At 37.5% G+C, this 14,019-nt stretch overlaps 1 protein-coding gene across 1 annotated transcript in view; it reads left to right on the top strand.

Annotated features, from left to right (window-relative positions):
- Window positions 1–14,019, top strand: part of LOC135783174 (protocadherin-9) — a 351,944-nt gene that overhangs the window by 76,316 nt on the left and 261,609 nt on the right. The window contains exon 3 of the mRNA XM_065293787.2: window positions 993–1,094. Within this exon, the coding sequence (XP_065149859.1) occupies window positions 993–1,094 (102 nt within the window). The remainder of the gene's footprint in view (window positions 1–992; window positions 1,095–14,019) is intronic.

Here is a 14,019-nt window from a genome sequence, read left to right on the forward strand (position 1 = left end):
CATAAATCCCCAAAAGTCCAAGGAAATGGAATATCCAAGCCTTTTAATCCAAACGATTTGTTCGCCTCACAATCTTGACGTTTCTGACCGATTTACGATATAAATACTGTAAACAATTAGTTCACTACTGGACATTCGTTCAACTCTCTCTTCTCATTCAAGACTTGTAAGGCTACATTTGGGTGTCACATTTATTGTGCAACGTCTGAGGAACAAATACACCCCTTGTGGAATTTCAGCCATTTTGTAAGAGGTTAAAAATCCCCCCCAAAAAAGTATAAACCAATAGTTAAAGTGACATCCTAAACCGAACCCAAAATCTAAACCCAAACCCTCGCGACAATGGTTTAAAAATAGGAAAAACAATTGAGTAACCAATACGCGAAACTGACACAGCAAAGCAAGTCTGTGGTACGGACACGGAAAAATGCGGAGATCCGTGACTATACCATGGAACTTTGGGAGATTATGTTGGGTTAATGTAAACGTTGTCATTTTGTAATTGTTTTTTTTTTCAACATTTAGAAAACCGCAAAAATTGTGAGCAAATCTTTACTGGAAATGCAGCTTCTGACTGATTTTGAAGTTCTTGCTTTAACAAGTGCTTTAATGGTGTTTTAGACAAACTTTTGATAAACCTGTAAGTGCAGAAAAAGTGGTCAATACTTTTGGTTCTTATCAAAATAAAGATCAAATATTATACATGTATCACTTAAAAGGTAATAAAGCCAAGCAAACAGCAATACAACTCCAATGTTAAATTCATGGACTTGCTTTAGGGCAAATCTGTTTCTTTGTTGGACATCTTGACAACACCCTCAGGCAGCCATTTTATATCTAAGCAACAGACAACATAAATAATTTTTAGCTCAAATCAAGTACATTCAACTCCAGTTTTGAACCACAACTTTACCAGGATTACTTTCTTACCACTTTTATACATCTGGTGTCTGAGTGGACCTGTACGCAACTAACTTTTCTTGGTTTTTAAGGGAACGCTTACCCGTGCCCGTACCGAACTGAACCCCGACTACCTGGACCTTCGTTCCAGAGCCGAGCTGAACCCGGAGTACTGGACGCCCTGTACACCTCTGGTGAGTAACCCATGTTTAAATCATTTCAATGGCCAACGCTGGCATCATTAGAGATTTCCAGAAACACACCTTTCACCTGCTTGTTTATGTCTTCTCTGTTTATGGTTTTTTTTGGAAACCTCTAACAAGCGAATCTTCACCGTGCATCATTAGAACCGAGCTACTCTTGCATAAACACACATAACTCCCATAGCTCCCATTACCTGAGTATGTCCTGGAGTTTGGGATTCTGGTCTTTTGGGAATCGAAGTGGTTCGGTTGCCATAATGATGCTTGTTTTCCTAGGTTTCTTTAGTTCTCAGCTGTTATTAAAATCTCAAGCTTGAAATCTTAATGTTGTGGTCGCTTTTGAGAAAAGCATTTAAAACTCCAGATTCTGAGTCGAATTGTTTATGAGGCATAGTCTTGACCAATTACGTCAGCCGATACTTGTCTTTTGCAAGCACAATGTTCTGTTTTGTAAAGTGATATTTATCTGGAAATGGACATTTTAATTATTGGCTGTTTGGTAGGGTCAACATAAGAGCATTTTAGCAAATGACCTTTGGTGTTGAGAGATGTTCGGATGATGTGCACAGTACAGTGGCCCTAAAAAGTATTTGGACACTAATTTCTTTTTATCACTATAAATTAACCACATGACATTTAAGATTAACAAAAAAGTTTGAGTTTAAATGCTAAAAAGATTCTAGAGAGAAAGTTATTTGAATGACCTGCAAAAATAAGAGTGAAATTAAAATCTTGTTTGCAAATGCCAATTGGTTTGATATTTCATGCGTTTCGATTAAATTTGCACATTTTTAAGTGTGACTCAGTTTCCAAAAGTGCCCAAATGCTTTTTAAGGATTTAATTCTCTTATCCGACAGCTATGTGTTTAAATCAGATGCATTAGATGTTTGGGTGATGAAAGACATTTCTTGTCATTTCTGCCTTGTTATCGACCAAGCGATCTTAAGACTCTCATCACGTCCGCTGAATGGTCACCATGCCACGCTCCTTCAGCCTCTTTCTCAGTATGTGCGTTACATTCCCAATCAACATTTTGCCACGTCCGTGCCTTGCATGTCTTTTTTCCGTGTCACTGCTTCCCACTGCCGGAGGGAATATGGATCTGCTCTGCCTGTGGTAGGAATATTCTCAAGGGACAGGCGACCCGTATGCTGCCAAATGTCACAATGTATAAGAGAACCTGACAGTGCGGCCAATCCCAGTGGTGTTTCAATGGGATCTCTCCTCATTACTGTAGTGTGAATGGACACTTGCCCACGTTGTCCTGGGGTGAACGGGCCAATCACAGAGTCGTTCACACAAATGCACAAATACACACAGATGTCTCAGCATCAAATCTAAACATATTTACAGAGTGAAACTTGGAGTACATTTTGGTTGTTTGTGATAACACAGAATATAAGACATGGTAAACAAATTTGTAAGACATTAAAGACAGTATGCAAAATGCACATACATATGCAAATGTAATAACACAATTTGAAGATATTAAAATAATGTGCTCAACACATATTATATGTGTATCAAAATTTTTGCTTTAAATCAGCTTAATCCCAGGCTAAGGCTTTGTTGTCAGAATCTGCTTAACCGATTTTTCAGCAAAATCCTCTAAGTGCACAGAAGATGAAGTCAATGACAGTTTTTGCGTTTTTTTGCTCCCACCCAAATAGGGGCAATTTTTCAAATTCAAGTAAATTAGGTGGGTATTATTTAAAAGCATGCAGTGCACAATACTTCTTATGCAAATACGTATGGATTTATCTATAGCCAGTACAGTGTGTATGTTTAAGGGTCTGTGGGTTTGTAAGTGCAACAGTACCGTTTTTGTGTCTAAGTTGCAGTATTGACCGTTTAGCAGGAACGTTGGCCAGCTGATAATGAAAACGACCGCTCGGTGAAAGAAGAGGATGTACTTGTTCTGAATCTCTTCAGTAAGGTTAATGCCTCAAAGGGGTGACGATAAGGGAGTGAGGGATTGCTAACTATCTGTTCTGAACGCTTTCTGGATCTCAGTCTATAAATCTGCTGGCTCTGCTGTTTGAATATTGGTTTGGTGTTTACTATGTGGTGAGCGACCTGATCAGATTGCTACTAGAGATGAAATTAAGTAGATTTGATAATTGCATTGAAATATGTATATACTACCCTGCTGAAAAAACAGCATCAAACCAGCATGAATTATGCTGGTCTATGCTGGTTTGATGTTGGTTTAGCTGGTGGTCACCAGCATACCAGCACCAAAACACAACATATGATGGTCTTGCTGGTATGCCCAGCATGGGATGCCAGTGCTTATTCTGGTTTGGTGCTGGTTTAGCTGTGCTACTGCTGTTGCTGATGCTGGTTAAGCAGGTGTTCTCTAGCAAACCAGCACCAAAACACAACATATGCTGGTCTCGCTGGTATGCTGGTGCTAATGGTGGTTTGGTGCTGGTTAAGCTGGTGCTACTGCTGGTGCTGGTTTAGCTGGTGTTCTCTAGCAGACCAGCACCAAAACACAACATATACTGCTCTTGCTGGTATGCCCAGCATGGGATGCTGGTGCTTATGCTGGTTTGGTGCTGGTTTAGCTGGTGCTAATGTTGGTTTGGAGCTGGTTTAGCTGGTGCTAATTCTGGTGCTGATGCTGGTTTAGCTGGTGTTCACTAGCATACCAACACCAAAACACAACATATGCTGGTCTTGCTGGTATGCTGGTGCTAATGCTGGTTTGGTGCTGGTTAAGCTGGTGCTACTGCTGGTGCTGATGCTGGTTTAGCTGGTGTTCTCTAGCAAACCAGCACCAAAACACAACATATGCTGGTCTTGCTGGTATGCCCAGCATGGGATGCTGGTGCTTATGCTGGTTTGGTGCTGGTTTAGCTGGTGCTAATGCTGGGGCTGATGCTGGTTTAGCTGGTGTTCTCTAGCAAACCAGCACCAAAATACAACATATGCTGGTCTTGCTGGTATGCTGGTTTTTTCAGCAGGGTAAAACTATATAACATTCTGTTGCTGGTCACAGTCAGTCATGGATTATTTTTCCAGTGGAAGGAAGGCTTATAGTAATTTTACTTCATGAACGCACATTTTTATTTTGCTATAATATTTGTATTGTGTAGTTATAAAAGCAATTTGGTTCTTGAGGCAAGTGTGAATAAGTCACGAGTGAAAGGGTTGCATTGACTTCATGTCATGAATAACAACACCCTTTAGCCGTGACTTCAACCTCTATGGCTTATTGCTTTCATATATATGTGTCTGAATATATATATATATTATGCGGTCGTCAAATTTCGACTTCCGGACGACACACCCGTAATCCTGGCCAGGACGTGGTTTACAATTGATGTATGTGGTTAACTTGGTCTTCCAGCATGGTTAAGCTGGTGGGTTAGCTGGTCTCCCAGCCTGACCAGCTAAAAAGTCACCAAAACCCCTCTAAAACCAGCCTGCTACACCAGCTAAGACCAAGCTTGTATTTTCAGTAGGGCTTTATAGGCTTCCAGATGGTTGAGTTGTTGGAACATGAGGTAAAGCCTCATTTTGACCCCTGTTGTCAGCTGACCAGTTAGCCCTGTCGAAGAGTTACACGGGGTCCTGTTGGGTCTCTGGGGTCGTTTCAAGGTAGGTCACCATAAGTCACTTAGCCTACTTGTCAATATGACCACCAAAGGGTCACGGGTTATAGTCATTTAAGTTTGTTATTAGAACAATAGCTGATCTTTAAAGGAAGTTGAAGTTGGACAAAGATCAAGCCGGTGACTAAAAGAGACAGAAAACTCAATAGTTAACACTCTGGGGTCGGCTGCGGCGCGGGCGCCGCAAACTCTTTATTTTTCGATCATTCCACAAAGAGACTTAGATAAGTCTGCTGATTTTTGACATACAGATATGATTTATACATCATTTAAAACGTAAAATTGTCTAGTTTTTTTCTGTCCACTCCCAATAAAAACAGCATGTTGTGCTTTTCGCAAAATTAAGAAAATAAACATGATGCGCGTTTTGTTCTCTCTCCCTCAGTGAAGTCCTTTCAGAAACACGTCAGAAAAATGAACTGTCACTTAACGAATATTTGTCATATAAACAAAAGATAAATGTCTACATAATGCTTGGAATGTCTGCTTTTGGAAGATGTAAGTGAAATCGAAAACAAATATTGTAATTCGTTGTTAACTGTATTAGAAGAGAGAGATGTACCGTCTTTCTTCTGTTGCTTCATTATCTATAATGAGCCACGCCCCGCTCCATTGAAGAAAAGAGCAGAGATCATCCATATTCATTAGTCAACCCCACAGTCAATGGACATTCCATTCCGTCTCTGCAGCCAGCCATTCACTGCTGTGTTGAGTTTTAATCCGAGTGCTGGAAACATGACATCTACTTGTTTACTCGTGACTGTAACTAAAGTTATCTCCAGACGCGAGTGTGACTCGATCGACGTCCAAACGCACACACAAACAATGCCTCATATTTGAAGCGCTTTGTGGTATCATTATAAAAGATGCGATTGCACACATCACATACTTGTTTACTCGCGCCTAAATCTCCAGACAGACGCGAGTGTGTGTGCTTCGTCAGTGTGACGGGATCGATGTCCGACATATAAATCCTTATTTACTTGCGGACAGGGGCGTAGCAGCCATTTTAAAAGTGGGGGGGACAGTAAAGCTGCTGTTCATAATAATACATTCCAAAATAGAATACCAATTGGCATTTTACAGCACCCTAGTGGCAATTTTGGGAACATGCCATGATAGCTTACATGAACCTATATTTGTGAAATCATACTCACAATTTAAAAATACTGCAGGACTTTGAAACCAATGTGAGACCATCTATAGCCTACTTTATTTTTATGAAATAAAGATATTTTATGATAGTTACAATATTTCAGTTACACTACATTTGTATTTTGATGAATATACAGATTACATCTACACTAATTTTATACAACATACATTTTATGAAAATATAGCAATAAAACCTAAATCAATGTATTTACAAGTTTTTAATATTTTCAAGATGGAAGTAAGTTATTTAATCATACATGGCCGTGGGAAGTGGAGGTGCTGTGGGTGCTGCAGCACCCACTGTTGGCGAGATGGAGATTTTTTTAAGTAAAAATATTTTGCACAATTTATATATTACTTATGAATATTTTAGGAGATTATTTTTGACACACGTAGGTTATTACGTGTATTTTGGATTTTAATTTCATTACTGTCTGTGCCTACCCATCTCCGTGGCCTCATCCGAGCGCACTTTCTCCGCCTTGCGTCTTTTGAAGACATGGGTAAGCAGCACCATGACCCAGAATAGACTCACACACCTTTGGCTAATGCATGCCCACACAGGAATTCTGAACTCCCTGGGCATTCGTCCCCTAGCTCATGAGAGACTTTGGACTCTATTATACAACCGGCGCAATGCGCGACGCGAGTGTCTTTTGCTATAGTAAAGAGCGCGTTGATATTATGCGCATACAGTATTAACGGGATGACAACGCGGGTTTGCTTATCACATACATGAATGCGAAGAAGCACAAAAACGCTTTTTAATATGAAAAATTAAAGGATTAAAATGTAAAAGATTATTATTGAGTCTCTTGGACATAAATGATGACCGATTATGAGACGTTAGAAGGCGTAAATAGCTGCTTCATCTAAGTAAATAAATGCTTTACTTTAAACGAATGCATCTATTTTTTTTTATTTAAATGCTTCCCCACGAATTTATTGTATATAATGACTATGTACCTGTGGATATGGTGAGATGAGAACGTTTGTAAATTCTTTATCTCTTGTTTGTAACAAATAAAGAATTTTTAGAGTACAAACCTTATATAAAGCCTAATATATTCTAAAAATGTAATTATACACCATGTATTTATTTTATAAAAGTATACAATATCAGAACTAAACCCATTATTATTTTTGTTCCATTTATGAATTGTAAGTTAAAAAAGACAGTAATAGTATTATTTAGTAAAAAAAAGATCTATATAAAAATATACTAGGTATGTTTCTGTGAGAATATTTTACCACTGTTAATCGACGTGTGATTTAAAAACGAAAGTAAAATATTTTCGTCCGCATGGATATTAAAAATTGTGAAGTTTAATTATTATTATGTTGTTATAATATTATATGTTGTATTAAAATATGTTCTATGTATGTATATCTGAAGTTATAATGAAAGTAATTTTCCCTGGGATTATTCAAAGTATTTCTGCTTCTGATTAATAGCGCATATATTTATCTTATAACTGATGATGTCTGTATGTTTCAGACCCTGGCTGTGTGCACTGAAGTGTATATGACAATAAAGTATTAAAACTCAATGTATTTCTTTTTAAAATGTATTTAAAATAGGCCTATAGGCTCATAGGTTTTTTGTTAAAAAAAAAATTATTTCACAGCACCTCCTGTTCAAAACATCAAAACTTCCAAACTTTTTACAATTAAACTAGATTATCTTTAATCCTGTTGCTCCATTACTTTAAACTTTGTTTTAAATCTCTGATTAACTTTAATGTTTGATGAGTTCAAATAGATTTTCTACAATTAAATATGTGGCTAAATCATCAGAAACAGACACCGCGAGCGTGGTGGCACTATTCAAAGATGCGTTTATTATAACGTCTCAACAGAGTGAGTTTGACGGCTTAAAAATATTACTTAACACTACCAGTGACAGCTCCCGATGCTCGTATGCGCTTCTCCTCTGTCATGCGCGCTCCAGTCAGAAACTGAGAGCAGTGAATAAACGGACACACGGCGGTGCTGCATGACAAATGCGTCGCGTCGGAACATCTTGTTCATTCATTATATCACAATAACTGAGCTTCGCAATATTTCCTGCCACATTGCTTCGTTAATCAATACAATTGATTGTTTTAATGATGGTCAAATGTTTTTATTTGAATAAGATATTTAGATTACCGATGTATAGTGATTTATAATATAGGCTACAAAAAAAATATATTACATTTGCCTGCATAAACTGTTTATTTTCTTTATGAATGACAACGTCAACATTTGTTGCTGTTTAATTACACCGGCAGATTCATCAGCGCAGATGATGGGTTTAACATAAATAAGTTTTAATCTATATTATAAGGTTTGTAAGCTGTGTTTAAATGTAAGTGGTGCAACACAACTCGAATTAAAATTAAACTGAGATAAACAAACCATATTTTAGCTCTAAACTCTGCTTATTTTAATCTGTGCAACCCACGCTGAATCCTGCGCAGCGTGAGGAGGTCCGACTCCATAGTGTATTTTAACTACAGTAGGTTAAATCATAACATGAAAACTTTATCTCGTGATTTGTGTCATCACGACATACTGCAACATTATCTAACGTGTGTTTGAAAAAATTATGTAGGCTAATCGTCCTTTGCTTTTTTCTAGGGGGCATTTTATCCCAGACGGCGTAATAGCAAAAGTAAATGAACAAACGAAACTTCACAAGAGCAACAAGAGATTTGAAGCTCATGCAGACACGCTCTGTGATTGGCTGAATGTTAGTTCACTCAAATCTAAGTAACAAATCAGAGAACACTGTACATGACGCACTGCGCTGTTGCTCGCCGGAGCTCGCCTCCGTCTCTCATTAAAAATTTATGACTTCTGGCCACTTTGATGCTTGGTGGCCTTGTGAACGCACAGTAAAAGTGGGGGGGTCGTGACCCCCCCGTCCCCCCCGGTTGCTACGCCCCTGCTTGCGGATGTGTGTCAGTTTCTCCAGACGCGAGTGTTTTCTTTGTCTTCCGTCAAACAGCTGAGGCGACGGGAACGCACATACACAAACACGCGAGTCAGGAAACTCGACGCGCTTTTTGGTATTCTTATAAAATACGCGATTGCAAACAGTACAATCCTTATTTATTTGCGTCATATCTCCGCACAGCAAGTTTATTAAACACAGGATCACTCGCATGTGCACACATTCACTGCTTTCATGATCAACACGTGAGGTAATGGCGGCGGCTGTAAACAAACATTGATAAGTTTATCACGCGTGTCCCTGGTTGTGTTTCTACTATAATGATTACAAAAACACAAATAGGAGTCCAGACAACGATATGCAGTTGTTCTTTTGAGCTTTTTACTGCACAAAAGTAAACCTCTCGCTGGCCAACCAAACACTAACCCTGTGTTGAAGTGTGTTCATTTTACGATGGCCAAACAGTATCTTTACCAGGATTAGGCTACCATGGATTTTAAAAGGTAACTTATACTTGTGAAATGAATAGAAAATATTTCAATAGAATATATATATATATATATATATATATATATATATATATATATATATATATATATATATATATATATATATATATATATATATATATATTATACAGTATCTTTACCAGGATTAGGCTACCATGGATTTTAAAAGGTAACTTATACTTGTGAAATGAATAGAAAATATTTCAATAGAAATATATATATATATATATATATATATATATATATATATATATATATATATATATATATATATATATATTATACAGTATCTTTACCAGGATTAGGCTACCATGGATTTTAAAAGGTAACTTATACTTGTGAAATGAATAGAAAATATTTCAATAGAAATATATATATATATATATATATATATATATATATATATATATATATATATATATATATATATATATATATATATATATATATGTGTGTGTGTGTATTTACATTATGTTGAAAAGGAAACCTTATCATGGTTTTACTACAGAGGTAGTTACATTCCTGTTGAACATCCCCACAAGGCTTATTATGTGGCTCATTATTCAACTCTTTTGTCTCTCAGCTGTCAATCACTGATTATTCAGGAGCTTTCCCGCCTCCACGCATACAGCCTCTCTCAAGCAAAAGTGTCTTAGAAATTGTAAATCAATATCTCTAGACTACTAGATCCAGTTTGGAAAGTCTTGGGAAACATGTTAAGAATGAGTTTTGTGGAGTTATATCAGTGACTTAAAAATTTTGCTTTTTCAAAAACCACGCATAAACATTTTTCTCTCAAAAATACAAACATGTACATACATGTTGATCATATAATATTGTAGCCCAGTTTGTGCTGAACACAGTGTTATGAGACTTTTGCCATTAATATGTTTTTAAGCAACTGAAAAAAGCACAAATGTCAGTGCATGTCAAAACTTCCCCAGGGCCCTAAAAACCCCTTAGACCCCAGAGGGTTAAACTGTCATCTTTTCAGCTCAGTAGTGTTGGGGACGGACGGCCTCCTTTTTTGTTATTTCATTTATCACAAATTTATTCTGGATAGTTGTGTGTGTTCCAAATGAATATCAATACGTAAAATGTTTTGATAAATGGCTTTGAAAACCATCCTGAATCGAATTCTGTTGAATTGCTAATCGGATTATGCGCATATTATGAGCAAGGTTGTATTCAGGGAACATATTGCTTGTTGTCCGGAGGTCAGTGTGAATGCGCAATATATCTTGTTTCTTCATTCGTCCTCTTTCAAAGGTTAGCATCGTGATTAACCTCGGGTCAGTTGCACCCAAGACATGGCATATTATCTATTAGAATGCATTAGTTTTGGAATAAGTGCACAATATCCAGAAAGGGATCCTTTAGCTACAAACCCTGTACCACATCGAAGCCCACGCGCTGTTAGTTATATCTCCCGTTAACACACTACAACAAATATTTGTTTGTCATTTTAAATCATTTTCCCAGTGGAATAAGTTACATTTGTCATTGGCATGTGAAGAAACTCCATGTCCTGATGGTTCGCAGAAAAGCAGGGAATCGTGGGATTGACGTTCACATTTCCAGCTGCTTTGTCGCCCAACATGTCCGCGAATATTCATGAAGCAGTGCTAGACTGTCTGGAGAGATCTGTCAGCAATGAAGAGAAATGTTTCTGAGCTTGTAGGGACATGCTTTGGGATGGAAATGGCAACTTTGAATTGCTTTTTCTTGTATGTGCACGCATTATTGATTTATTGACCTGCTGTCGGGATAGGCTGGTGCGAAGACAGGCAAGACCCAATTTATTTATACCGGTAAGAGGGAAATCAGCTAAGCTGCGTTACTCTGAGCGATCCGAGGGGTTACATTAGTTACGATTAACAAGTGTGAGATCTCAACGCTGTGAGGGATTCGCTCATTAGCAGATTTGAGGAAGCTGTTTGGCATTGAGAAACCAGGAAACCAAATAACATAACATGTGGCATTTGGTTTCTTTTAACAAAAGCACTTTTGCGTAAACACCAAAGCCTTAGCCTAGTTTAAGTCAAAGAAACATTGCATCTAAGCGTTTTCGAAAGTTGGTCAATACCCTCTTTATAAAGTAAGGTGTATTTACTGTAAGAAGAAAGAGACCTCGTGAATTATGCATGTGCGAAGAGCTACCATTTCTGTTCAGAGATGTTGGATAGGAAATGGATCCTTTTCTTAAGTAAAGACTGTGGATACTCCAGGGGCTGAATCTCTGCGATTACATTAGCTCGACCATATGTTTTCACCGAGTTGAACTTTATATGTAAAAGTTAGAATAAAACTTGCTATAGTATTAAATGATTAGTTCACACAAAAGCCCACATTTACAATCCGTAGCTTTCCATAGCTACAGTATAAATGTAAATGTCTCCTCCGCATAAAATATTTGCATATTTCCCAGATCACAAAATTATAAACATTTATACAGATCATCCTGATCGAAACTTTACATAACCTTAGCTCTTAATGCATTGTGTTTCCTTCTAAAAGGCGTTCTAAGCGAATCTGCGAGACGTTAGTTTTTGTTGACGTTTGAATTGTTTTCAAACAGACGGAGCGTAGCTAACTCCTCCCCCTCCCTTCCGTGCTTTCATGAATGCGCCCAACCCCCACCCCCAAATCCGTTTTGTCGTTTATTGGCTGGAACACTTTGTTTTGTTTTGTGGTGCTAGGTTTGGCCACTGTGTTGTTATTGCCGTTTGTGAAGCCTGGGCTATCTACAGAGATCGCGTTTTTTTACAGTTTTATCAGCGGACAGGCAGCAAGCAGATAGTGAGGAGATGTTTGCTGTATGTAACAAAAAATGTTTTATGGTCTAAAACGCGTCAATTCGCTTAGAGCACCTTTAAGTTGGATGGCTCCAGAGATTCTAATAGAAGAATAACAAAACATACAATCACTCATTCATCATAAAAGTTGTAAATGTCAACTAACGTTTTAAAACGTTTAAAATTTGCATAAATTCTGTTATTTTGACTATTACGTGAAATCGTTTATTCAGGGAGTACTTTTTGTAACTTTTCGACAATTGTTATGTAATATTGCAGTGTTTATTGTAAACAATTGATCCATGCAAGTTTAAAATGCATGTGCCCTTATAAACTTATAAACTCAAAATCTGAAAATGTATTTCAGTGATCCTTTTCTGATGATGTCAGCTAGAATGCTTGGGTGGGAGCATCCGTTAGCTCCGCCCCCTAAAACTGTCAGTCTGCTGCCATTTCTAAATGAAACGCCTACTTTTCTATACAGTATGCAATCAAAGCACAGTGGAAAACAGAAGCCACGCCCACCATTTTTATTATGAGATTTTTTTTCACATGGAAATACGATGTCCTCCTTGGAGACTTTAAATCGTTTTTTTTTTCCTGCAGAAAACAATGCCTAGTTTCCCATTGGAAACATTGGCATTCATCTACATAGTGATGCTTACACTAGAGGTCTTCTCGGGTGTAAAGAAATGTACCCGACCCGAAATGACCGCATACATGCATACAAAATACATGCATACATTTTTTTTCAAGAAAGACCAGACCCGTAACAATTCAACTGAATCCGAATGTAAACAGACACAGTCAGACAGAAAGAAACCATGCTGGTCTCGCAACCAATTTGGCCCTTAGCTTCAATTATTTTACTTTGTAATCTGAAGGTAACCACTAAAATGTACATTTAAAATGTATTTACAGGTCTGGCTCAATGAAAATTAACCTACCGCCAACCACACGTTGTCGCAAACACTCTTGGCAAACAGAGGAGTGGTCAGAAAAGGACATTGATGTACAAACCCAAAATAGTTTGGGTCATTTTGGGTCTGTTCGGCAAAAATACATTAATTTTAAATAATCCAAGGCTGCTACCTGTCCGAGGCACACACGAAACGGTTAAACCCAAACTCGCTTGGTTCTCGGGTCAGACCTCAGGTTATTAGATCTAAGCGGACCCTTAAAGACCTCTAACGTACGTTGGATCAACTTAAAATTACTTTAATTAGTAAAAAAAAAAATTTAGTTTATTAAACTTAAAAGTTTTACTTTAGGTGAAAAATGTAAGTAAAAAAATTTTGAAGTGTTACCAAATTAAGTAGTTTCTTTAAATTTACAATGTATGGGTACCTTTAGCGTTTTCAAAGTGATGCAAAATCCATGTCACAAAGCTTCGTTTTTTGATGCTTTGGGTTGAAAAATTACGTTTTACAATCCATCGTTGGTTTTTGCAAGAGGTATGTAAACTTATGAGCACAACTATATATATATTGTTGGCTTTTAGCGGCATACGTTAAAACCCTTTCAAGGATTTTGTTGGAACTAAAACCCCTTTAGTTGTTTCAACCAAGTTTTGTCATTATTAAGTTGCAGACGCTGTTTTCAAAGCCTCCAACCTCATTTTCTGCCATTTTCTTATTGCCTCTCTCTCTTTCTTATTTTTTATTGTCAATTTCTTCTTCAGTTTTTATTCTTGATTCTTTTACCACTCTTCCCTCTTATTTGCTCTCTCTTTCCGTTATTAACCGAGGAGCTGGTTATTTGAGATAAGTGGTCACTCCTGGAGGCATCTACAGGTGAAGGGTGCTCTTTTATTTGGCGAAGATGGATGGTTTGAAACATTTCCCTGAAAGTAGCATCGGCATCACATGCGCCAGACCTTTAAAATGCTTTTTTATAAG

The sequence above is a fragment of the Paramisgurnus dabryanus genome, chromosome 7 (genome assembly GCF_030506205.2).
Source record: "Paramisgurnus dabryanus chromosome 7, PD_genome_1.1, whole genome shotgun sequence".
Taxonomy (NCBI): domain Eukaryota; kingdom Metazoa; phylum Chordata; class Actinopteri; order Cypriniformes; family Cobitidae; genus Paramisgurnus; species Paramisgurnus dabryanus.